At 34.0% G+C, this 24,425-nt stretch overlaps 1 protein-coding gene across 19 annotated transcripts in view; it reads right to left on the bottom strand.

Annotated features, from left to right (window-relative positions):
- Positions 1-7,424: 7,424 nt before the first annotated feature.
- Positions 7,425-24,425, bottom strand: part of TRDN (triadin) — a 385,153-nt gene continuing 368,152 nt past the window's right edge. For 8 of the 19 annotated variants that reach the window (XM_076003004.1, XM_076003010.1, XM_076003005.1 and 5 more), the window contains 3 exons: positions 13,707-13,748; positions 12,737-12,775; positions 7,425-9,898 (listed from right to left, as the gene is read on the bottom strand). In XM_076003004.1, coding sequence (XP_075859119.1) covers positions 9,762-9,898; positions 12,737-12,775; positions 13,707-13,748 — 218 coding nt within the window. In that variant the 3' untranslated portion in view covers positions 7,425-9,761. The remainder of the gene's footprint in view (positions 9,899-12,736; positions 12,776-13,706; positions 13,749-24,425) is intronic. The other 11 variants (XM_076002995.1, XM_076003003.1, XM_076003009.1 and 8 more) reach the window with 3 other exon arrangements.

Below are 24,425 nucleotides of genomic sequence, written 5' to 3'. Positions count from 1 at the left end.
AAGATTGAACCCCACATTCAACATGGAATTTCCCCTCAAAGGTATCTGCTGACTCCTGAGCTGCCATGTGCAGGGTTAGACACAGAAATTGAGTAAAACAGAGCAAGTGAGAGGCTCAAGATTTGAGCACAGTTTTCAACAATCTGTGGAAATATGGAGTGAATTTCAGGTCCCATTAGAGTGGAGATGGCCCAGGCTTTCATGGAGAATGTAGATAGGCAATACCCTAGGAATAACTGCTGCTAAGGCTGGGAAATAAACCAGTTCTAATACATCTGGAATCTCAGATTGAACTGGATCAAAGTAATCTGCTCATGGTCTATGTTCCTAAAAGAAGAAAATAAAATCTTCTACAGCCAGGGCCTCCACAATGTTTCAGGATTCCAAAAAGGTCATGTAAGAAATAGGACCAAATACAGGGAAAAATAAAAGAGCAAAACTAGACAATAGGAATGGATCCCTTGTAATGTGGATATTTTACTAACCAGCCAGGGATTGTACAACTATTGTAAAGTTAATTATATTCTCGACCATGAAGAATGCCTGAGTATATTTCAAAGGATTTAAGTTATATAGTAGAATTAAGCTAGCAATCAAACAAAAAATAGCTAGAAAATTCATAATTGTTTGTAATTAAGCAATATGCTTTAAAGAAACTATGTAGTCAAGAAAAATCACAATAGAAATAAGAAAATATTTTTAACTTAATGTTAATGAAATATGACAGAATATTTGTTGAGTGTTAAAGCAGCCTTTGGAGTAAAATATTATATATAAAAATATCATATATATGCATACCCACACACACTTTAGTATATGTATTGAAAAATAATCAAGGGTAAAAATGAATGATATACTCATCTATTTTAAGAAGTCAGAGAAAGCAAGTTAAAATTAAAGTCTATTTTTATAAATATAAGAGCAGATAGATATCAATAAAATCTAAAACAACGTCTAAAAGAGAATTTTAAAAGGTGACAAATAGTGAAAACTATTATGAAGCAGAAAATAATTTAGGATGAGTAACACTACAGTTATCTACACATTTTATAACACTACCATAATTAAATCATGTGGTATTGGCATGTGGATAGGCAAACAGACTGATGAAACTGTATAGATAATTCAGAAGCAGACATACACATACACATTTCTCTTTTACAAGTGAAGAAATTCTACAATATAGCAGAAAAAGGATTGTCTTTTTTAGAACCCAGTAAGTGGCTCTAGATTACCTATATATTCATATAGAAGAAAAATAAACTTTGACTTCACATAATACACATAAAATGAATCTCATCTGGATTGCAAACTAAATGTGAAAGATAAAGATTCTTTAAATACCATAAAGGAAAATATCTCCATGGCCTTAACATAAGGAAGAATTTCTTAAGTTGAGTTTAATAAGTACTATCCATAAAGGAAAAGGTTGATACATTGAACTATTTTAAAATTTAAAGTTTGTCTAGGCAAGGTAGCTCATGCCTGTAATCTCAAAATTTTGAAAAGTCAAGGAGGAAGGATTATTTAAGGCCAGGAGTTTGAGTCTAGCTTGGGCAACATAGTGAGATCTCATATCTACAAAAACTAATAATAAAAAAACCAACCTTGGACGGGAGCGCGCAGTGGCTCACGCCTGTAATCCTAGCACTCTGGGAGGCCGAGGCAGGCAGATTGCTCGAGGTCAGGAGTTCGAAACCAGCCTGAGCAAGAGCGAGACCCCGTCTCTACTATAAATAGAAGGAAATTAATTGGCCAACTAATATATATAGAAAAAATTAGCCGGGCATGGTGGCGCATGCCTGTAGTCCCAGCTACTCGGGAGGCTGAGGCAGGAGGATTGCTTGAGCCCAGGAGTTTGAGGTTGCTGTGAGCTAGGCTGCCACTAGGGCACTCACTCTAGCCTGGGCAACAAAGCGAGACTCTGTCAAAAAAAAAAACAAAAAAAAACCAGCCTGCTATGGTGGTGGGCACCTATAGTCCTATCTACTCAAGAGGCTGTGGCAGGAGATCAATTGAGCATAGGAGTTTGAGGCTGCAGTGTGCTGTGATCACATCACTGTGCTCCATCCACCCTGGGTCATAGAGTGAGACCCTGTTTCTAACAAAACAAAACAAAACAAAACAACAACAACAAATATATATATATGTGTGTGTGTGTGTGTGTGTGTGTCACACACATATAGGAATAACATTTATAGAATGTCGGGCAGGTGGGGGGAGGGGATGGGTATACACATACATAATGAGTGCAATGTGCACCATCTGGGGGATGGACACGCTTGCAGCTCTGACTCAAGGGGGGAGGGGGACAAGGACAATATATGTAACCTTAACATTTGTACCCCCATAATATGCTGAAATTAAAAAAATAAAAAAAATTTCCAAAAAAAAGAGTGAAAGTGCAAGTCACAGAGTGAGATAACACGTTTGTAATATATATACCCCTATTTTATATATTTGTAATAAAAAAATATATAAATAATTCCTATATAGCCCTGTGCCTTATAATGTTTTGATGATGGACCACATATACTATAGTGGTCCCATAGGATTATAATACTATGTTGTCTATGCACCTTTTCTGTGTTCATATATGTTTAGATAGGACAAATACCATTGTGGTACAATTGTCTATAGTATTCAGTACAGTAACATGCTGTACAGCTTTGTTGACTAGGAACAATGGGCTACATACTACATAGCCTAGATGTCCAGTAGGCTATACCATCTGGGTTTGTGTAAGTACACTCTATGATGTTCACAAAATAATGAAATCACTTAACAATGCATTTCTCAGAATGTGTTCTCATCAAGTGAAACATGACTGTATTTTTAAAAAGAGAAAAATCCAATTAATAAAAGTCCAAAAAAGTTAAACAGTGTCTTCATAAAAGAGAATATCCAAATTATCAATAAACATAAAAGAATATTCTCAATATCACTGGTAATCAGGCAAATCTAATTTATAAGAATAATGATATTCAACCTCATATTCATAGCCAAATCTGCTTAATTTTAAACAGTGGTTAAAATCAACAAAACTGATAACAGTAAGTGTTGGAAAAGATATGGACCAACTGGAAACTTCACACTCTGTTCATGGAGTATAATTGGTACAATCAGTTAGAAAATTGCTAAGGAGGATCATTCTCATATCCTATAAGCCAGCAATTCTACTCTTATGCATAATGTCCCCCACATATATGCAGTAAAAGATACTAACAAGAATGTTGATAGCAATGCTATTTTTAACAGACAAAAACTGGAGACAGTTCCATTCCCATATATAATGGAATGTATAAATTATCTGGCATATACATACATGGATACTATAAGGCAATAAAAAAGAATAAATTACTTCTACGTGCAACAAAATGAATGAGCCTCACCTGTGTAAAGTTGAGAAAAGAAACTAGGCACAAAATCTATGTAATTTACTATTTTATTCATATGAAGGTCAAAACTGTCAAAACAATTCTTTGATGATGGAAGTCAGAATAGTGCTTGCCTAAGTGGTATTGAGTGGTAGAACATGCATGAGGCTTCTGGGGCACTGTTTATAGTCTGTATTTTGACGTAGGTTGTGATTTCATAGATGCATCCAGATCTACACTGGACATGTGTGCAGTATACTGTGGGCATGACATCTCTCTGTATCTATCTCTATATCTGTCTGTATAAATGAGGAAGCTTTGCATGAACTGGTATAAATAATATTCCATGATACATTGTTAAGAAAGGAATAAATGATTTTTTATAACATGTAGCATGTGTGAGAAAAGTAAAAAATAAGAACATACAGTATATTTTTTTCATTTGTATTTTCATAGAATGAATACATAAGACATAAATATAGGATGCAAAGGGGTGGATGAGGAGCTTCGGTAATAGAAATGAGGTGAAAGGACTCTTTCCATGTACACTTATAATACCATTTTGATTTTGAACAAGGTTAATATAGTCCCGATTTTAAGAAATATTCTTTCATAAGTAAATGTTCCAAAGATAAAAATAACTTGCTTGCTACATTGTTCTTCAAACTTGCTGTAATTCAGAGTTAAGTTTCCCTTTCATATAAAGCATTGCTTCCTTTGTAAAGGCACCTTCCATTCATATCATATTATCTGTGTCTGTGTTTGCATCCAATATATACAAATAGTTTTTCTTTGAGTTATGTGTGTGCGTGTGTCTGAGAGAGATAGATGCTTCTTTCCCTGAGCAAATGGCATATGCTAACTGTTTTAATGTTTTGAGATGCTACAGTTAGTATCTGAACAAATACATTTAGTATTTGAACACTCCCTTCACCATTATAGATTGCTGGAATGCCTTCACATGTTTTAATGAGCGTTCAACTCTATGGCAGTGTCACGGGGCGCATAAGATGCTTGTTACTTTTCCACCTCAGCTTTTCATTGAGTACCACTTTTCCACAGGCTCTTACAAACTCCAGGCTCTGATTCAGTAGGTTGAAGGATATTCTGTTGTCACTGATATATTGTAACTCCATGAAAATGACACAAAACAGTGAATTTTTTAAAGCACAATTGTTTTTGCCAATGGCAATGTTCTCATTTTTGCATTTGGCTCACGCAATTCTGATTTTCATTTGCTGCTTTGGCTAATGCCACCTGGCAACATTAGGTCTTCAGTGCAGGGAGTATTTGGATCATTTAATAACAAAACTGGAAGGGAATTTGAAGTCTTAATAATAACATCACTTCACAGGGTACTTTTCCATTGCATTTCTCACTGAAGATGAATGTCTTTGTGCTTTAGGCACTTTTATTTTCATTTAGAGGTGAAGAACTGAGGGGAAGAGAAGACAAATGACCAGAGTTTCTCCTAGAGGTAAAGTCTGACCTCCAATTTGGGGGCCCTCTTCCAGTGGGCTCTCCACCACAGTACATGTGTTCTGAAAAGGTATCTGGCCTGGCAGATCTACTGGGAGGCACAGCATATTCTCCTGACCTGCTATTGTTTAAGAGAGCTTTGGACATAGTGGGTAAAAAAGCAAAATAGCACTAATGACTTGATGTTAGTTCATGTCCACAGTTTAATAAGGAGTATAGATAAGCGAATTGATGATATTGCAGAGGGCACCTGTCCTGGAGCTGGATGTGGCTGTATGAGAGATCAGGAATTTCCTTCTGTGTTATCACCACTTTGCTCACGTGTGCTTATTACTGGAATTTGTATGACTCAAGCATTAATGGACAACATCATTTATTCTGAGCTTTCCTTTAGAGTTCAAATGTATTTTATAATTACTTTTCTTATTTTGTTAATTTACATCTTAATTAGGAGGAGTTATAAAGAAAGATGTTTTTGCCTCCTTTTATTATTTTTATTGGGGAAAATATTTGGAGTTTTTCATGACTAATGATTTTTTTATAGATGATTTGGAAAAATAAAACTTTTATACACAAAGGAAATCATCTACAGGAATATCTAAATGTTTTATGGACCAATATGATTAAGGAGAGAAAGGTACAGTGTAACATTGACATAATCCTATAATAAGTAGGGCAAAGAATGTCATAAGGAGACCAGTTCTTGGGAACTTGTGCAAAGTTTCCATTTCTTAATGAGTTTGCAAATAACAAAGGGAAGCTTTTATGAAGACATCATATGGAGTCACAAAGGATGGGAAGATACAGCACAGAATTGGAAAAAGATTAAAGTTCTCATTCTGCTTCTGCTACTAACTAGCAATGTGCCCCTGGGCATGTCACCTAACCTATTCCAAGATTCATTCTCTTTATCTTGAAAGCAAGTGAATGTAACACGCTCTTTTTAAATTTCAAAATATTAAGGGGGTACAAATGTTTCTGTTACATGTATAGCAATGTAACGCTTGATGTACGCGTGCCCATCAGCCAAATAGTGTTCATTGTACCCATTAGGTATGTCTTTTCCTTTCCCTTCCTCTCTCCTCCCACCTGCTAGATTTACAATGACTTTTACTTCTCCTGTGAATGTGTGTGCCTCTCAGTTAGTTCTAATTTATTAGAGTCATACAGTGTTTGTTTTTCCATTCTTGAGATACTTCACTTAGGATAATGGTCTTCAGTTTCATCTAAATTGCTGCGAAAGGCATATATTCATCCTTTTTATGGCTGAGTAGTACTCCATGGTATACATATACCATATTTTGCTAATCCACTCATAAATTGATTGGCACTTTTGTTGATCTCACACCTTTGCAATTGTGAATTAAGTTGCAATAAACATTTTAGAACAGGTGTCTTTTTGATAAAAATGACTTTTTTTCTTTGGGTAGATACCCAGTAGTGGGATTGCTGGGTCAAATGGTAAGTCTACATTTATTTTTTGAGCAATATCCATACTGTTTTCCATAGAGGTTGTACTAATTTGCAGTCCCACCAATAGTGTATAAGTGTTCCTTTCTCTCTGCATCCATGTCACTATTTATTGTTTTTGGACTTTTTAATAAAAATCATTCTAACTGTGATGAGGTGATACCTCACTGAAATTTTAATTTGCATTTCCCTGATGATTAGTGACATTGAACATTTTTTAAGTATTTATTGGCTGTTTTTTTATCTTATCTTGAAAAGCTTTTATTCATGTTTTTTGCCCATTTTTAATGCTTTTTTTCTTTTTCTTTCTTTCTTTTTTTCCCCCCTTGCTGATTCATTTGAGTTTTTTGTAGATTCTGGATATTATCCCTTTATTGGATATATAGTTTGTAGATATTTTTCCCATTCTGTCTATTTGCTCTGTTGATTATTTCCTTAGCTATGCAGGCTACTTTTCAGCTTTCAAGTAGGAAAAAACAAATGTCTCCACATAGGGTTAGATTTTTAACACTGATTATAATTTGAAAGGTAGATTTGGGATATTAGAAAAAAAAATTAGCCATGGTTTATAATAACACCCTGAAAAGTAGTCAAGGCCATTGAGAGTTTGCTGACCAAAGTTCTAGGCCTGACTTTGAAATAATTAGTGACTTTGGGCAACTTTCTGAGTTTCTCTAAGGATTAGTTTTATTTTCTATATCTGCCAGTTGGGCTAGATTGTCACTGAGTTCTCCATCAACAATATTTGTTATGCTCTTTGCCTTTTTTCCCAGGAGAAATTACTAAAGAAAATAAGCTGAGTATCTAAATAAATATAGAGTACCAGCTTTAAAATATTTCTTAAGAAGTTTTCACAAAGATATGCCAGAATGAGTTAACATACAGGTGTTTCTCATGGGGTTTATTCCCCAAAAAACTTGCCCCATTTGAATGATTTATCAGGCATTATGAAAACTAAACACAAATCAAAAACCTTAGGTGAAATCAATTCTATTTCCTACATATCTTTAACTACTAAGAGGTCGTTTAGTGTGGGGAAGAGAGGAGGTATGAGGAGGGTAGCTTATACCAATTGAACAATCTAAAGAACTGAGACAGTTATGAAATGCTTACATATTTATGGCCAATATAACACAAATTATGAATGAACTATTGGAGACAAAGACTCTTTATCAACAATTTATCTTTTGCTTTTAAAATGTAAAGCATCAAACTTGAAAGAGAAATATTTTATTTGATGGAAACATACCAACAAATGACAGTTCAGATATTATTTTTAAAGTGCTATCATCATTATAACTTTAATCAGATAAATCTATTTATTATTAATATTGCTTACATGATAATTGGTTTGTCTAAACTCTAATTACAATAAAGTATGTCATGTTTTATTGTTATCAAATAGTTTTCATATTGAAAGTGAAGGAAACAGAAAAGCACTCAGAGGAAAAATAATACTATATCCAAAAGTATTATTTCAGAAATTTCTTTCAACATCATATCCATATTAAGATATTTCATTAGTCTCCAAAATACTTCTATGAAATATTATACTATTTGTCTTGCAATCCTATTTTACTTGTGGAGAAATAACCATAGTATGTGTAAGTAAATTTTCCAAGGTCACACACTGTGTCAGAATAGCACTGGAAGTAGAATTTATCATTGTATTTTTCTTATACAGTCAAGTGCCTGACACAGTGCTCTACAAAGAGTCAGTGCTCAATAGATAGACACTGAATGAAAGAATTAATGGATAAACCATTGTGTTCTATGAAATCTAAAACAACTGTCATATTTGATTTCTATTTATTTGATCATTAAGTTGAACAGACTGGAGGAGCAGTTGAGCAATAAACTTTATCCACTGTCTTTCCAAAAGTTCACATTGCTACATGAAGGGACTTTGCAAGATGGTGCCATCTGACCAATCTTGAAATTACAGACTTCCATGTTGTCCCTCCTCCCCCATAAAGAGTTCATTAATCTGGTTCATTGTAACATTGACTTTCATGGTATGAATTAGGTCCACCAGCATCTGGCTGATGATCAACTTGATTCACAAAAGTCACTGGAAATCCACTACTAATAAAGAATGTATCATTGATGCTCTAGCCTAATGATTTTTACTGAAACTGTTTTATATCTTGGTCCTAAAGAACCATAGTTAGTTGCAGTCTTTGAAAATAAATCACTCGACTAGTATTGGTTCTGGTTATCTCAGACATTGCTGAAGATAATTATGATGCCAGCAAGGATAACTCAATTTATTTCCTGAGTTAATTGTCATAAGTTCAGTTGCAACTGTAAACATGATAAAAGTCACAGAGGTGTGACTTCTAGAGTTGATAAAAATGTGGTAAAGAACATGAACATTTATATCACTAGGAAAGTGACAAAACCATATGTTCATTCCCAGGGACACATCATCAAGTAGGTTAAAAATTGTCATCCATTTCATTGGCACTGAGGACCAATGACCTAAAATACAAGTAAAACATCTTATGAAGGCATTTATGGTTAAAATGTCCTCCTTAGACTTTGATGGCATTCATATTTTGCCATTTTGAGAAAGAATGTATTAAAGTAAAATGAAAATATTTTAGCATCTGTCACCCAAATTTAGTGATTGATATAAAAGTTCACCCAAGTGACATTTTCATTAGGACACAGTCTGGAGAAGTCTGAAAATTCTACATATCATTTGCCTATATTTTAAACAAATGATTCACCAGAGCTGTCTAATTGGGTGGTGTATTTCCACTGGAGTAAATGTCCTGATTGTAATTCAAGACAAATCTTGGAGATAAGATTCCCGTAACATTTATTCTCTGTAGTATCATATTTGAAGTTCAGAGATAATTTGAGCTTTAAAAGAGTATCACAAGAAACTATAGCACTCTTTGATGCAATTGTTACCCATTCTTAGAGCATAGCAACAACTAAAATAGAAACATCCATAAGTAAAATGAAACTATTAAGCATCAACTTATTGAGTAAATTGAGTCCAGATACCCAGAAGATGCAAAAGAGACCCTTTCAGATAAGTTCCTATACCCTTTATCTTAGAGTGTAATCTATGTTATCATTAAAAATATAAATATCTAGCTGAATCCAGGAATTTTACTTTGTAATTCTGTCAATTATACATTTAAAGGAGCATTATAAGTAAACTTTAAATTAATTTAGGTACACAAGCACCCCCACATAGCAACAAACACACATAACAGATTCTTGAGCATCAGACACTTCAACATGTCAGCTAAGCATTCAGTCCTTTTGTCTATGCTTTTTCTCCATACCAAGCTGAAGTGTAAAACATTTTCATAGAAATTCTCTGAATTGCAGGATTTCAATTGCCTATGCCACTGTGAACAAAACAAAACATCCCACTTTCAAAATCTTAAAGCACTTGTAAGGATCATGCACATGTGTCTATTGTCCTTGTTTCTGTCCTGGAGAATTTCCATGGCCAGAGCTCTCTCCAGGGTGGCGTGCGGGAGTGACAGGAAACTGAAATCCATAGCCATTATACCCATCCAAGTAGACGCATTGGAAGAAACTGATGGGACCTAAGGAAGAGAGCATTATGATTTGTTAAAACAAGCAGAATGTGAGCAGGAAGGCAGTTATAAAGCACAGTGAGGCAGTATAGTACTGCAGATATGGTCATACATTCTGCAGTCAGATAGCCTCTGCAGCTACTGGCAAGTTACCAAACCTTGTTGTGTCTTACATTCTTCATGCATGAAAACAAAAAAACAAAATCTCAAAGAAATATTGTGACAATTAAATGAGTTAACAGGTGTGAAGCCCTTAAAACTCTTCCTAATACATAGTAAGTCCTTAATAAACGATAATAAAAATTACCAAAGTCAAAGCGCTTAATGTATAGACATCTATGGATATGCATAGCAATCAGAAAGACTGTTATCCTACAGCATAGTGACAAGTTTCAAAATATGAATGAGATTAATTCTCAAAATATTAATGAGATTATTTATATGCAAATAAAAAACTTTTGTGTGGGTGTCTTTTATAATGCCACAGAGAGCCCTGTGGTTCCTAAAGTCTTGAGGTTTTCTTATTTGCCTTTACTTGCCTTTACTTGCTTTTAACTCTGGAGGCAATAACTCTTCTGAGGTGACCTAATTACTCTTTTAGCCTATAGTACTCTCAGGTAGCAGCTCTGAGTAAAAGCAACACAGCAAATTCAAAGCTGAGCAACCGAGTGTGGCGTGGTGACTATGACCATGAATTGTGGACTCAGTGAGCTGGTGTTCCCAGATAGCAGTTTTGTTAGGGGGTGAGGTCAGCATCTCTTCAGGATCATGGGCGCCTATTTACCCTTCACTGTTTTCCTTCCTATCCATTTGCATTTCATCAGCCAACCACAGACTTTTTACAGAAGACTAGGGAAAGAAAGGACAATTGAAGCTAGTGCTATATGGGAGATGGAAAAGATGGCCAAATCCGTATGAGAGTAAGGGCTCATGAAGTAGAACAAAGCGAAACATGGGTAGATGGAGCTGAGAAAAGCAACAAAAGAGTATTCTGATTCCATCACCTTGGATGGTACCTGACCTCAGTCACTGGGTTTTCAGAGATGAAAGTAATTTGGAGAAATCTTGAATTTAGCTCTTCTCCTTTCCACTGAATCTCATCCAGAAATATTTTCTCCTTTGTTCTAACTTCCAACAGAGGCAGTGACACAATGCCCTCCCCTCCAGGTTGTGGAGGTTGTTGGAGCTTGGGGGGCTGCATAGGCTACAGAGAGACATGGCCATAAAGCTGGGACTGCATTGAGGAGAAGTGGCAGCACCAGTGGTAAAAGTATAAGAACCTATCAATGACAGTACCCCTTCCAGCTGAACCTTATCAGAGGTGGGCTCTGTTCTGACACATTTGTTTAATTGATGTTGAATAAGCTATTAATATAAATATCATTATGCCTGCAAATTTGAGAGCTGACATAAAAGACTCATGAATATCAGGCTATAGAACTACTTCATAGTAAGATGAAAATAGGAAATGTTCTTTTGATGCAATAAATCTCTGAACTGAACTTAAAATATCTGAAATCTTTTTGTTAAAATTATTTAATTATTTTATACATTTTAGTTAAAATTTTTATCTTGAGATAATTGTATAGTCACATATGATTGTAAGAAATAATACAGAGAGATCCCATGTACCTGCACCCAATTTCCTCCAATGGTAACATCTTATGAAACTATAGTATAATATCCCAACTAGAAAATTGGCATTGATATAATCCATCTATTTTATTGAATTGTGTTTTAATATTTATTTATGAAATAAGAGATTTTATATGACATAGCCACAAATTATTACCAGTAGGTTAACAAATGGGAAAATGTTACTGTATAAATCAAAAACATGCCCAGATTGATTTATAATTATTTTTCTTCTGGATTTTGCAATAATATCAAAAAGTATATAAGATTCCAGACAATTCCTTGAGTTTTACAACCTTATTATATAAAGGGTTATAATGGATATAATGCAGTAGTTCCAGCATTTAAAGCAGTACTTGCAACTCAATATCTGTTTAATGAATCAACTATTCATACAAAGTAGGAGGCATTTGCTATTGTAAATAACATCTTAGTAATTTTCTGCACAAATCCATGTAAAAAGCATTGCAGAACCTAGAGACATCAATTCTTCAGATAAATGTTTAGTTCTTTACTTTAAAAGCATTATGTGAAACAAACTTCAGTTATGCTTATTTCAAAAAATTGCTTCCTTTACTCTGCTCTATAATGATTTTATTTAATGCACATGTAAATCCAAAATTCATTTCTTTACCATTTGAACAAAAATGTCTAATTTGGAAGACTTGAAATAATGAGTATCTTGGACAATGAATTATGTAACTGCATGATTATTGATTGCATTATAAAATAAATGATCCCAAAGATTGAATAAGAGCCTACCATACATCAAGAAAAATCAAAAAGTACTTTGAATCTTACAAGTGAGTTTCCAAGCAATTGAATTGCTAAAATCTATTTCTTCATTTCTTGTACTTGATCTACAAAAGTTTAGCATATTACTTCAGCTGTCCTATCACAAAGCAGACAGTAACACATATTTAAGCTAGATTCAGAGTAATAAGAATCAGAACTGTGTAGAATTGTTGGTGATAAATGCCACTTCAGCCATTACTTGTAATTCCTCCACCTATGGGCCTCTTGCCTGACACAAAAAAATTAGTGAACTTCTCTTTAAAATATAAATGACCAACTTTAATGTCATTCTTCATGTCTGTGCTAAAAATCTTTTTCTTCTAATACCACTCTTCTTAAAAGAATCAAAAGAATAAATTTATGTTAAATGTCTTTAATATAGAACAATTTAGAAATTTTAACTAATTATAAACTTACTTTTTTGCTTCTTTGTGGAAGATACATCTTCAGTTTCTTCTAGTGGACACAAAAATATGAAATTAAATAACTTGTATGTTTATAGGTATTATATAAATATGTATGGGAATGAGAATATCTAACTAGGAGCACAATATGAAAGAAACAGGAGGCTTTTACCCTTTTTATAGTACACTTAAGATTTTTATACAGATTCTATTCATACTTTCACTACAAAATTTAACAGAAGAGCAAAAGACAGAAGATGAGACAATGGGAAAAAATGGCATGCTACAGGCAACTGTTCAAATAGGAAAACTGGTGCTGATGTGTTGGATATTGACAAACGAGGACTAGTTGACATACATTCTTTTATTGAGAAGAGGTCTTTGATGCTCAGAGTTAAAATATGATAAAGGTGGAATCTGGCTATGAGAAGAATATTTTAGTCAAAAGAATTTTAAATTTGGAGAGACATGTTTTTAGTGATCATCCTTGCCATGAAAGTATAGCAGCAGCCTGATATCCTGTATCCTTTCTTTTTCACATCTGACTCAAGCACATTTTATTTATTTCTTTGCTGTAGTATTATATGTCCCTTCCTGCTTTCCTTTCTTCCTTCCTCCCTTCTTTCCTTTATGATAATGCTACTAATATAAATGACTTATCTGAATTTTTCTTAATAAAAACATGACTTTATTGTAATCCTTAATGAAATAATATGTTTGAAATATTGCTTCTGCAGATTGCCCAATAAATGTGTCTGTTAATTACTTATAAATGAATCAATGCCCAACTAATGTCTTCAATGTGTAAGGAGACATATATTTTCTAAATAGTGTAAAAAAGTTCATTTAAAACATAAATTGACCATGTAAATATTGGTTAGAAATACTTAGGAGTAGATTAAGAATAGTTAAATAAAACAAGACAGACAAAACATAGATCCTTGAAAGGAAAGTTGAAAATGATCCAAAGACAATGAACTCACCTTTTGCTTTCTTTGGAGCTGGTACATCTTCAAAATCTTCTTCTAGAGTATAGAAAAAGAGGATATAAAATAATGGTGTATTTTTCAGTTTTTACAAAGAGGAAATATCATATTTAAAGGTTTTTAAGAGTCATAAGACCCCTTATTAAACTACACACTCAGCATCTAGTGTTGCCATACACAAGAGCTTGCTGACAAAACTTATTATTTCATTAAGGATTACAATTACTTGGAGAGAGTATGCGGAGGGCATGGATGCTGTGCTGTCATGTGATCAGCAGGCCGGCAGAGGCTAGTCAGGGAAGGGCCTGCAGTGACCTTCCCCATACCCTGAATATGTCTCTCCTCATCTGACTCCTAAAACTCTGTCCAAAAACCATAATCACTTTTGGAATTTAAGAAATTTGAGGTAAGTTAATTCACATTATATGCAGGCTAGATAAAGAGAAAAATATCTACCTATATAATTTATTTGCAGATTTAAGGGATTTTAGCCTTTTTGACAATTCTAAAAAGCCCATAAATAAACCCATGCATAGACATGGGTAAACTAATCCTTGACAAAGTTGTCAAGAATACACAATAAGGAAAAGATTGTTTCTTCAATAAGTGGTGTTAGGAAAACGGGATATCTACATGGAAAAGAGTGAAATTGGACATTTATCTTCCACCACACAAAAATCAGCTAACAACAAATTTAAACAGTTAAATGTGAAACTTGAAACAATAAACCCCTAAAAGAAACTATAGGAAGAAAAGGTTATTGACATTGGTCATGGCAATGATTTTATGAATTTGACACTGAAAGCATGGGCAACAAAAGCAAAAGTAAACAAATGGAAGTGCATCAAACTAAAAAGTTTTCATACAACAACAACAACAAAAAAATAAGCAAAATGAAAAGGCAACCTATGAAGTGGGAGAAAATATTTGCAAACTATATAACTGATAGGGGGTTAATACTCATCATATATAATCATTGCAACTCAATGTCAAAAAACAACCCGATTAGGATATAGAGAAATGATTCAAATAGACAGTTTTCTAAAGAAGACATATAAATGGCTAACAGGTAACCATAATGAGATATTACCTCCCTCCTGTTAAGATGGCTATTAACAAAAAGTCGAAGGATGACTGTTGGTGAGGATTTGGAGAAGAGGGAACCCATGTACACTGTTGGTAGGAATGTAAATTAGTATAGCTAATATGTAAAGCAGTATGGAGGTTCCTCAAAAAATTAAAAATAGAACTACCATATGATCCAGCAATTCCACTTCTGGGGATATACTAGGTAAATTGTATACTTGAAATTTTCTAAAAGAGTACATCTGAAGTGTTCTCATCACACACACACATATACAATAATGCTAACTATGTAAGGTGATGGGCATGTTAATTAGTTTGATTTGGATAATGATTTCACAGTGTATAGGTATATCAAAATATCACATTGTACACCTTAAATATGTACAGTTTTTATTTGTCAATAATACCTCAATAAAATTAGGGGGAAAGACACTAAATTTTAACTAAAGCTCAAATACATACACTACAACTCTTGAGTTGTATTGTGTAAATAACTTGGTCTTTTGGGTGTTCAACTTACAGGCACATGTGGGAATAAGGTGGAAGTGATTTTAAGTCAGACACAATTCTAATGTAATATAACTGAATGATAGTTTAATTTTTATAGCAAAGTTTTAGCACTTGTAATTATATGAAAAAGGGTCAGTTTTGTATTATTAATTTAGATTTTGCATACTAGCTATAGTAACTAGAAAAGAGGTAAGAGGTTATTATGCAAATTTTTTTAATAGGAAAGAAATGTAAACTTTATGGAAAAACACTGCTGTGTAAAAGAATAAGATGGGGAAAATAAACAAAATTACTAGCACTTTTACAGTACATTATTCAAGTTTTGATTTAATAAATTTTAAATATTATTTAATGACAGGCTTAATTAAATGGCTTAATTAAACTGAATGAAATGACCATGATCTTAAACTGCCTAATCAACAGCTATACATAAAAGAAAGGTATAAATGGTTACATGATGCTTTATAATAACTTGATATCCATAGTTTTAAAAATTATGTCAGAGTTCCTAAACAAATCAAATAATATCTTAATTGTATATACAAGTCTGCTAATTTCTATGGAAGATCTGTACAAAAATAAAACAAGGCAAGGTCATTGTCCACAAGAAACATATATTTTATTGTTGTAGATTATAGTACACTTAAAACTAAGACGCTTGTCTCCGGATTTATTTATTACCCCTAGAGAAATAAATATGAGTAGAATAAAAACTTTAGTGTCTTAATTCTGTATTCTGACCTAGCATCAACAGGCTATAAGTGACAAAAGCTGGCAAGAACTAAGCTACATGCCAATCAGTCGGGCTAGCTAGGAGGACAGAGGTAACATGTAAGACTACAATAGCTGCTATAGAGATGCAATCTCTGTGTAAGCAACTTATCAGAAGCAAAAATTTACTGAACTAGGAATAATTCACTGCAATTACCACTGCTCAGAATTCAAAAAAGAAATGAGGCACTTTATAGTCCATTTACTCTTATAGCATATGCATTGGTTGAGTGAGTGGTCATTTTGATAAAGCAAATATTTGACCTCTGAAAAGGTGTAATCATGACAGTGAAAGAAGTATCAAAATGTGCCAATGACATTTTAAAGAATGATCTGCTTTTTGGGGAGGAACAATTGGGAAAATATTTTATGAAGAAAGTTAAATTTGAAATGGGGCTTATAAAATTTCAACAGAAGGAGATGACGAGTTTAAAGTAAAAATAAGAATATGGAAAAATACTAGAGATAGGAAAGGACAGGGGATATTCAGGAAGTACAGAGAAAGTTCTGGAAAGCTTGGATATGATTATCATGTGAAAGGTCTTATAGGTCAGGCTGAGCAGTCTCCACTGAATTTCAGTGCTAGTGAAGGTTGCTCAAGAAAGAAATAATATTTTAAATGTACTTTGCAAAAATAAGTAAGACTAGAACATGAGAGAGTGGATCCAAAGAAAAAAAATCTGGAAAGTTTTTTAATAGTTAACATAGCTACAATGATTTTTACAACTAGGACTCACTGAAGGAGTTGAATGTAAGAAAGGATTGCAGGAGAGTTAAATAGAATAAAATACAAGTGATTGCAAAAGATTAATACAATAAGGGATATTATTAATACAATATATTGAGTCTGGAAGAAGATAATGGTACCTCCCCCAGCAACAAGGAAATCCCTATGAGGAACTAATTAGCTGGGGATTATGAAAAATTCATGCAGTTGCAAATATCTAGTAGGGACCAAGACAGAGAAGACAAGATGTTTATAAAGGTTTAGAAATAATATGCATTGAGTTAATGCACAAAATTGGGTGAGTTGTGAGATCATCAGTTTTAATAATGGCAATAATACATAGTATTTCTTAAGACTTACCACCTTCCGTCTGTATTAAGTTATTTAATATGTGTCAGCACATTCAATCCTGACAACCATATGAGGTAGAAACTATTGTACTGAATCACCTGTATAGATGGAGTAGAGGAGGGTTAAGTCCTAAACAAGGTTGCAGACCTAGTGAGTGGCACAGCAAATCATGAACCCAAATCTTGAATGAGGATTTTAATTTGTTCTACAAGCAGTACCCCTGCTATATGCTAGCCACTTTATAAGCACTTTAAAAATAGTAACATAATTTACCTCCTCAACAAAACTCTGAGGAAGATAACATTAGTATTCCCATTTTGCAGATGAGCCATCTGAAGACCAGAGAGAATCAGGATCCCAGAGCTATAATAATTGAAGGAACTGGGCTTCAGACTCATGCATTCTGGTTGCAGAGATTGTGCTGATAATCATCACATCATTCTGCCTCTTGACTTCTGAAACCGCTTTTCTCTGATTCCAGAACCCATGCATTGTATTGCCTAACACATATCCACTGAGAAGCTCTGACAGAGTCAAGTTCTGCATGAGTCAAGCACGTGTGCAGGACAGAGATGAAAGAGGAAGCAGTCTGCCAACCCCCTTAGGGTGAAAGAGGGTGCTAAGTGTGTCCTTCTACATGTGACAATCTATTCTCCTTCAGTGGGGATGAATAGAAAAGTTACTTAGTTTTCTTTGAAAATGATAATGGCAATGAAGAAGTAATTGCAAGATCTATTCTGTTTACCTAACCACTATAAGAAATTTAGACATCATATTCCAAGCAATGAAGAATAAAAATGTATTATCTTGACTTTCGAATTATAGACTCTATTCTTCACTTTTACAGAAAAAGATCCCAAAGGAAACACAGATATCAGTGAGTCCATCCTACCATCTAGAGCAGACACCTCCTCTATAACAGAATCATGAACTGAGGGGACATGCTGTCCATGCGCCCACCATTTCAATATTTCAAACCATTTCAATATTTCATGCTGATGTCAAGGACTAGGTTGTACAAATCTTTTATATATATATATATATTGAATTGAGGCTACAGACACAGTTATTAGCTTATGAAAATATTAAGTGATTGCAATAGAAAGGCCTGTATTTTGTTTTTTTTCAAGCAGTGCTTGTATCTTCTCATTAACTGAGGGAATTTATCCTTTGATCGAATTCTACAGTCTGCCTCATCTCACATAACTGTCTGCTTCAATACTTAAGAAAAATGTGTGATCAAGTGTAAAATCCTGAAAAAGTCAGAAATTCTCCCTTGTCCTTTGCATGAAAGATTTTACTGATCTCTAAGCCTAATATCCAAGGTTCAAAAAGACTTTCAGAGCATATGAGATCTTTATAAAGGTTCAAGTGTTAAATCTTCATCCCCATGAGGTCAAGGGTAGATTTGGCTCTATGAGGTTAAAGACTGACATGATTTAAAGAGCCAATATGTTGTGTGTATGTCTACAGTCTCATACACACACGGATAAATATAGACTATAATTAAAATTTGAGAGAAATTTCAAGGACATGAAGGAAATGTAGGTTCTAGCTTCAGTACCAGTGGTAGGTGTGTTATGTAAGTACGAAAAGAATACTTACATTTTTAATTTAATGGATTTGATATATAAATGTATAAATTTTATAAGATAAATTATAGAATTCTAATTCTCAACAAACAATCTTATATTGGTTCCATTTGTTTTATTCTCTAGAACAGTAGCTCTCACTGTTTTCTTCATGGGAACCCTTTATAATCTTAAAAAATATTGAGGAATGCAGCAAACTTTGTTTATATTAGTAATTGCCATATTAGAAAATAAAGCAGGTACTTTCTAAACACAAGAATCCCAAGCACATATTCCCTGAGATAGAGCAATGATATACTCATATGCTTAGCCTCTGGAGAACTTCAATGTACACTCATGAGAATATGAGAGTGAAAAAGTAAATGGTGACTTAGTAATAATATGTAAAGTGTTTTGACTTCACAGATCACCTGCAAGGACCTCAGGAACTCCAGCAATCCACAACATCATACTTTGAGAAATGCTACTCTAGATAAAGCATACTATTTCTGCAAAATAGCCATCATATTACAAAAGGAAGTAAACTTTCCAAAAGGAAAGATGATTATTTAAAAAAGATAGGTTGGGTAGGCATTTAAACCAATGTTAGGTCCAACTATTTAGAATACAAAAAAGTAAATGTTACTGCTTGAAAGGAAACATATCTTGTTTCTCTGACACAGAAATATGAGTAAAATAATGCAAAATATAAGCAAGAACACAGACAAAGCAAAATCGGACTCCTCAAAGTAAGAATTATTACAAAAAAAAAAGCTTGGTTGTATTTCCACCTTACCTTATATATTTTGTGGGAATAACGCAATGTCAATAATCTGTCCAATAACAAATGTAAGTTTTGTATTGGAAGTAAAATTATAAATTGTATTGAAATGTACAATAAAAGTGAACTTTTTAGATGTTAGGGATATGTATCAAATTTTTAAACCATATTGAAACCATCACTGCTAAATTGGATAACCGGAATAGATTTAACACCACCATCATATATATGCAAAATAATTAACTGGAAACTTATATTCGTAGTGTTTTTCAGAGATGGTTGGAATTTCAGTTTCTTCTTCATAAAAATGGTGCAAGTCATCATATATACTTTGTGATGTAACCTATGTGTTTACAACATAAAAGTAAAAATTTAAACAGATTTTTAAAAGTTTCAGTCTAGTTTTACAAAGTGAATATTACTTTGAAGTTTTGCCGTAATTTATGAATTGAATAAATACTTTTTCAGTCACAATAAGAAGAACTAAAATGAGCTCTTTTTCTATGCCAGGTACTCTACTATGTACTGCATTTTACACATGTGTTTTTGCTTTTAGGTCTCACAATACATCTATGAAATATGGAGAAAACCCTCATTTTATAAGAGAATTTTGAGACTCAAAGGATTTGAAAAATAACTTCTCTGAAGCAACACATTCTAAAAAGTGCTGAAAGAAGAATGGAACTAATTTTCCTTACCTTCTAGACCCTCACTTTTTCCAATGAGCTGTTCTACTTCTACTTGCAAAGTAGTTTGCTTTGTTCTCTGAAGGACCCAAAAGGAAATAGGATGCTATTTAGCAGTAATCTACAATCAAGTAGAGAAAATCCAAACAAGCATAAGATACTATGAGCTATAAGAAAGTATATCACAATTATCCCCCAACAAAAACAACAAAAAAACCTATAAGATGGTTTCAAGGGTGAAATGGTCACGTCTTATATAGATTAAAGAAATTTTTAATGAAAGTTGTCCCACTAGCAATGGAATTTGAGAGATCATAGGGAATTGGATAATCATAAATAGAAAGAATAGTCCAGGAAAAGAGGAGTTTTCTTGACAGTACCAAAGATTAGGATGCAGGAATATTAAGAACATGGAACATTCATCTGTGTTAAAACCTACAATGGGTATAGAAAATGATGAAACAAAAAAAGATTTAAAACGTAGTTTAGGGCCGGATCACAGAGGTTCTAGACTCCTGGATTAAGAAATTTAGAGTTTATTCTAAATTTTCAATGCATATTTTAAACATATCTCATACAAATGGGCTAATCAATTTGAAATTTTGGAAAACTTAATCTGCTAGTGGAAAGACAACAGAAGTATGACAGAATTAAGAAAGGGACCTATTGGGAAGTGACTACAATGGTTCAGAAGAGAAATAGTAAAACACAACATGACTTGCAAACGAATTAGGGTCAGAGACAAGGAATGGTGATCAGTCAAAGTAGAATTCAAAGTTTTATGTCTAAGTGACTAAAGAGTGAAAATCGGGTAGCAACAGGAGAATCTCCCTTTGCAATTTGGAGGAGGTGGAGGGATAAGTTAAAGAAAAAGGATATGAAGGAAGATCAGTTATAAACTTGTACAAACAAAGGGTGAAGTTGGGAGCTGAAAATGTGGGACCAGAGCTGAAAAGATGGGTTAGGCTTAAAAGAATATGGAGTCTTCTCCATAAAAAGCTAGATAACAGTGTAGGCAAAAAGGCCAGATGATCATACTGAGTAAGAGTGCAGAAGAGTAGGAAAGGGAGCTGAAGATGGAAGAATTCAACCAATTAGCAGCAGAAACTAACACCAAGAAAAAGACTGAAAAGAGCCCAATGCTATGAAAGCCAATGAAGGAAACATTTCAAAAAGCGTGTGGGACCTACAATGTGGCATACATCATAGAGGTTAAGAATAGGGGAGAAGTGAGAAAAGTTAATTAAACTTTGCAATTTGGAAGTCTGTGTTACTTAAGTGAGCTATTTGAGGAGAGTGTGGGGAGGAATATCCAGGTTGCATGGCGTTAAAACTGAAGGAGCGAGAGGAACTGCTGGGAGATCTATTTCAGAAATGTGGCTGTAAACTCAGGCAGAGGAAAAGGACAAGCTACTAGGAGCAGAAAGGGCAAGGGCAATTTGAGACAGAGGAATAGTTGGTACATATTTATAAGCAGGATGGAGGAGCCCTTAGATTGAGAGCTGCAGACTTGTGGCGCAAGGATGTAGAGAGGCAAGAAAGGATTGAGTCAAGAAGGAACATGGAAAGATAAATGTTAGGAGAAGCAAGGCTTCCAGATATGGGAATAGGACTCTGGTGATGGGAAGAATGGGAAAGCTTAAAGGATATTGTCCTTTGACAAGAAGGTGAATTTTAAAGCATCTACATTGATGGCATAGATTGTTAATTTTGTTTTTCCCATTTAAAAATGTTTCTGTGTAGTGTCCAGTCTGTTCTGCATACCCTTAGCAAACACTATAAATAAATAAAAGCTTCATAAATAATGCATGGATATATACCGACACAGTTGCTGTATGTTTATCTCTACTAGCAGTCTGTTCTGATTCCTGCAGTTTCAAGAAATTCTCATAAGCAAATGCCTGGGAACCTTAGACACAGACACAAGAAATTTAGCATCATTTTTGTATCCTTCCTCACCCCTCTTCCTTTATCAAATTCACTGCATCACTCTGTGTCTACAAATATACTCAAAGCTCCATTATTTTCTTACCTGGCTGAAGTTGTGTAATTAGTTTCATAGAATATTACATTCTAAGAGTTTACATTTTCCCAAGAAATCCTAGGAATTCATAGTACTTCAGAGCAACAGTCGACAGTTTATGTTAGCCCTCAGGTGTGAGAAGCTCTTCTATATATGCTATTATTGAAAATGATCTTGAGTTTTAAAAAAAAATTAACTGATACAGTGAACATTCACTGAGAATTCTTAAAATTGACTCCAGGGAATAATAAAGTATGCAAGGACAGTTCACATTTGGAATTTTGCACGCAGCACACAGTGAAGCCAAGGGTGTTCCACAAACGTATGCAATCCTTTCTGAGTGTCTGTCCTGTCACTCCAAGGATAAACACAACTGTCTTGAGGGCAATGTCAGGACAACTTAACATCACCCATAAACGAATGAGGCCATGGCGCTGGGACCCAAAGACTAATAATGAGTAAAACATTGCAGCAAATGTGCCTTATATGCAGACTGTCTCTGGGGTCTAGCAAAAGAAGTGATCAGTGTGGTGACTACGGTAGCTGGGATCTATTTAGAAGCCTTCAGCAAAAATTAACTGCTCCATTTTTTCCTCCTGGAACAAAATCATCATGAATTTAATTACCCTTGCTCTAAAAGGTGTGATTGTTTTAAATCCAGCCCAAAATAAACAAGGTGTGATTTCTTATTATTTTTTCATTTTACAGTTTTATCCATTTTGACACAAAAGCTTAATAACTGAAATCTATCCCTAGCTAGGGAAGTAACTCCTTGTCATGTTGTAATCATCACTATTATCCTCATTCTCATAGTTACCAGTTAATAATCACTTTATATAGGCACCTTTCTACTTTACCTTACTTAGTCTGCCCAAAATTTCTATGAGGTACATATTATTATAATACTCCAAATTTTAAAAATAAGGCTACCGAACCACAGAAATGTTAAGTAATTTTTCCAAGTTTATATAAATTTTGTATTTTTTATTTCAGAATATTATTAGGGTACAAATGTTTTGGTTACCTGAATTACTTTTGTACAGTTTGAGTAAAAGTTGTGTGTCCTTCACTCAGATAGTATGAATTGTACCCATTAAGTGTGAATTTATCCATCCTCTCCTCCCCCTTCCCACCTGCTCTATTTCCCTGGAATTTTACTACCATATATAGACATGAGGGTTGATCATTTAGTTCCAATTTAATAGTGAGTAAATGTGGTGCTTGTTTTTCCATTCTTGCAATACTTCACTTAGAAGGATGGTTTCCAGTTCCATTCAGGCTGTTACAAAAGGAATTAGTTCACCATTTTTTTATGACTAATATTTGATGATTGTACATATACCACATTCTATTAATCCACTCACATATTGATGGGCACTTGGATTATTTCCACATCATTGTGATTGTGAATTGTGCTGCTATAAACCTTCCAGCACAAGTGTCATTTTTATAAAATGTCTTTTATACTTCGGGCAAATACCTAATAGTAGGATTGCTAGACAAATGATAGGTCTACTTTTAGTTCTCTGAGGTATCTCCATTCTACTTTCCATAAAGGATGAACTTGTTTGAAGTCCCAACAACAGTGTATAAGTGTTTCTTTCTCTCCACATCCACACCAGCATATGCTGTTTTGGAGCATTGTGATAAAAGCCATTCTCACTGGAGTTAGGTGATATTTCATTGCCTTGATTTACATTTCCCCAGTGATTAAAGATGATGAGCATTTTTTCATGCTCATTGGCCATTAATTAGTCTGTCTTATTTTGAAAAGTTTCAGTTCATGTCCTTTGCCTGCTTTTTAATGAGTTTACTTGATTTTTTCTTGATGATTTTCCTGAGTTCTATATAGATTCTGGTTATCAGACCTTTATCAGCTGTGTAACATGCAAATATTTTCTACCATTCTGTAGGTTGTTTGTTTTCTCTCATGATAGTTTCCTTGGCTATGCAGAAGCTTTTTTAATTTTATCAGGTCCCATTTACTTATCTTTGTTGTTGCTGTGATTGCCTTTGGGGTCTTCTACATAAATTCTTTGCCTAGACAGATATCTATAAGAGTTTTTCCAGCCTCATTTTCTAGAATTCTTATAGTTTTATGCCATGGGCTTAAGTCTGTTATCCATTGTGAGTTAATTTTTGTGAGTAGTGAGAGGTGTTGCTCCTGTTTCAGTCTTCTACATCTGACTACCCAATTTTCTCAGCATCAT

This window comes from Microcebus murinus, chromosome 5 (assembly GCF_040939455.1).
Source record: "Microcebus murinus isolate Inina chromosome 5, M.murinus_Inina_mat1.0, whole genome shotgun sequence".
NCBI lineage: Eukaryota > Metazoa > Chordata > Mammalia > Primates > Cheirogaleidae > Microcebus > Microcebus murinus.
The sequence above is the reverse complement of the archived record's forward strand: the minus strand, read 5'-3'. Positions and strand labels throughout refer to the sequence as shown.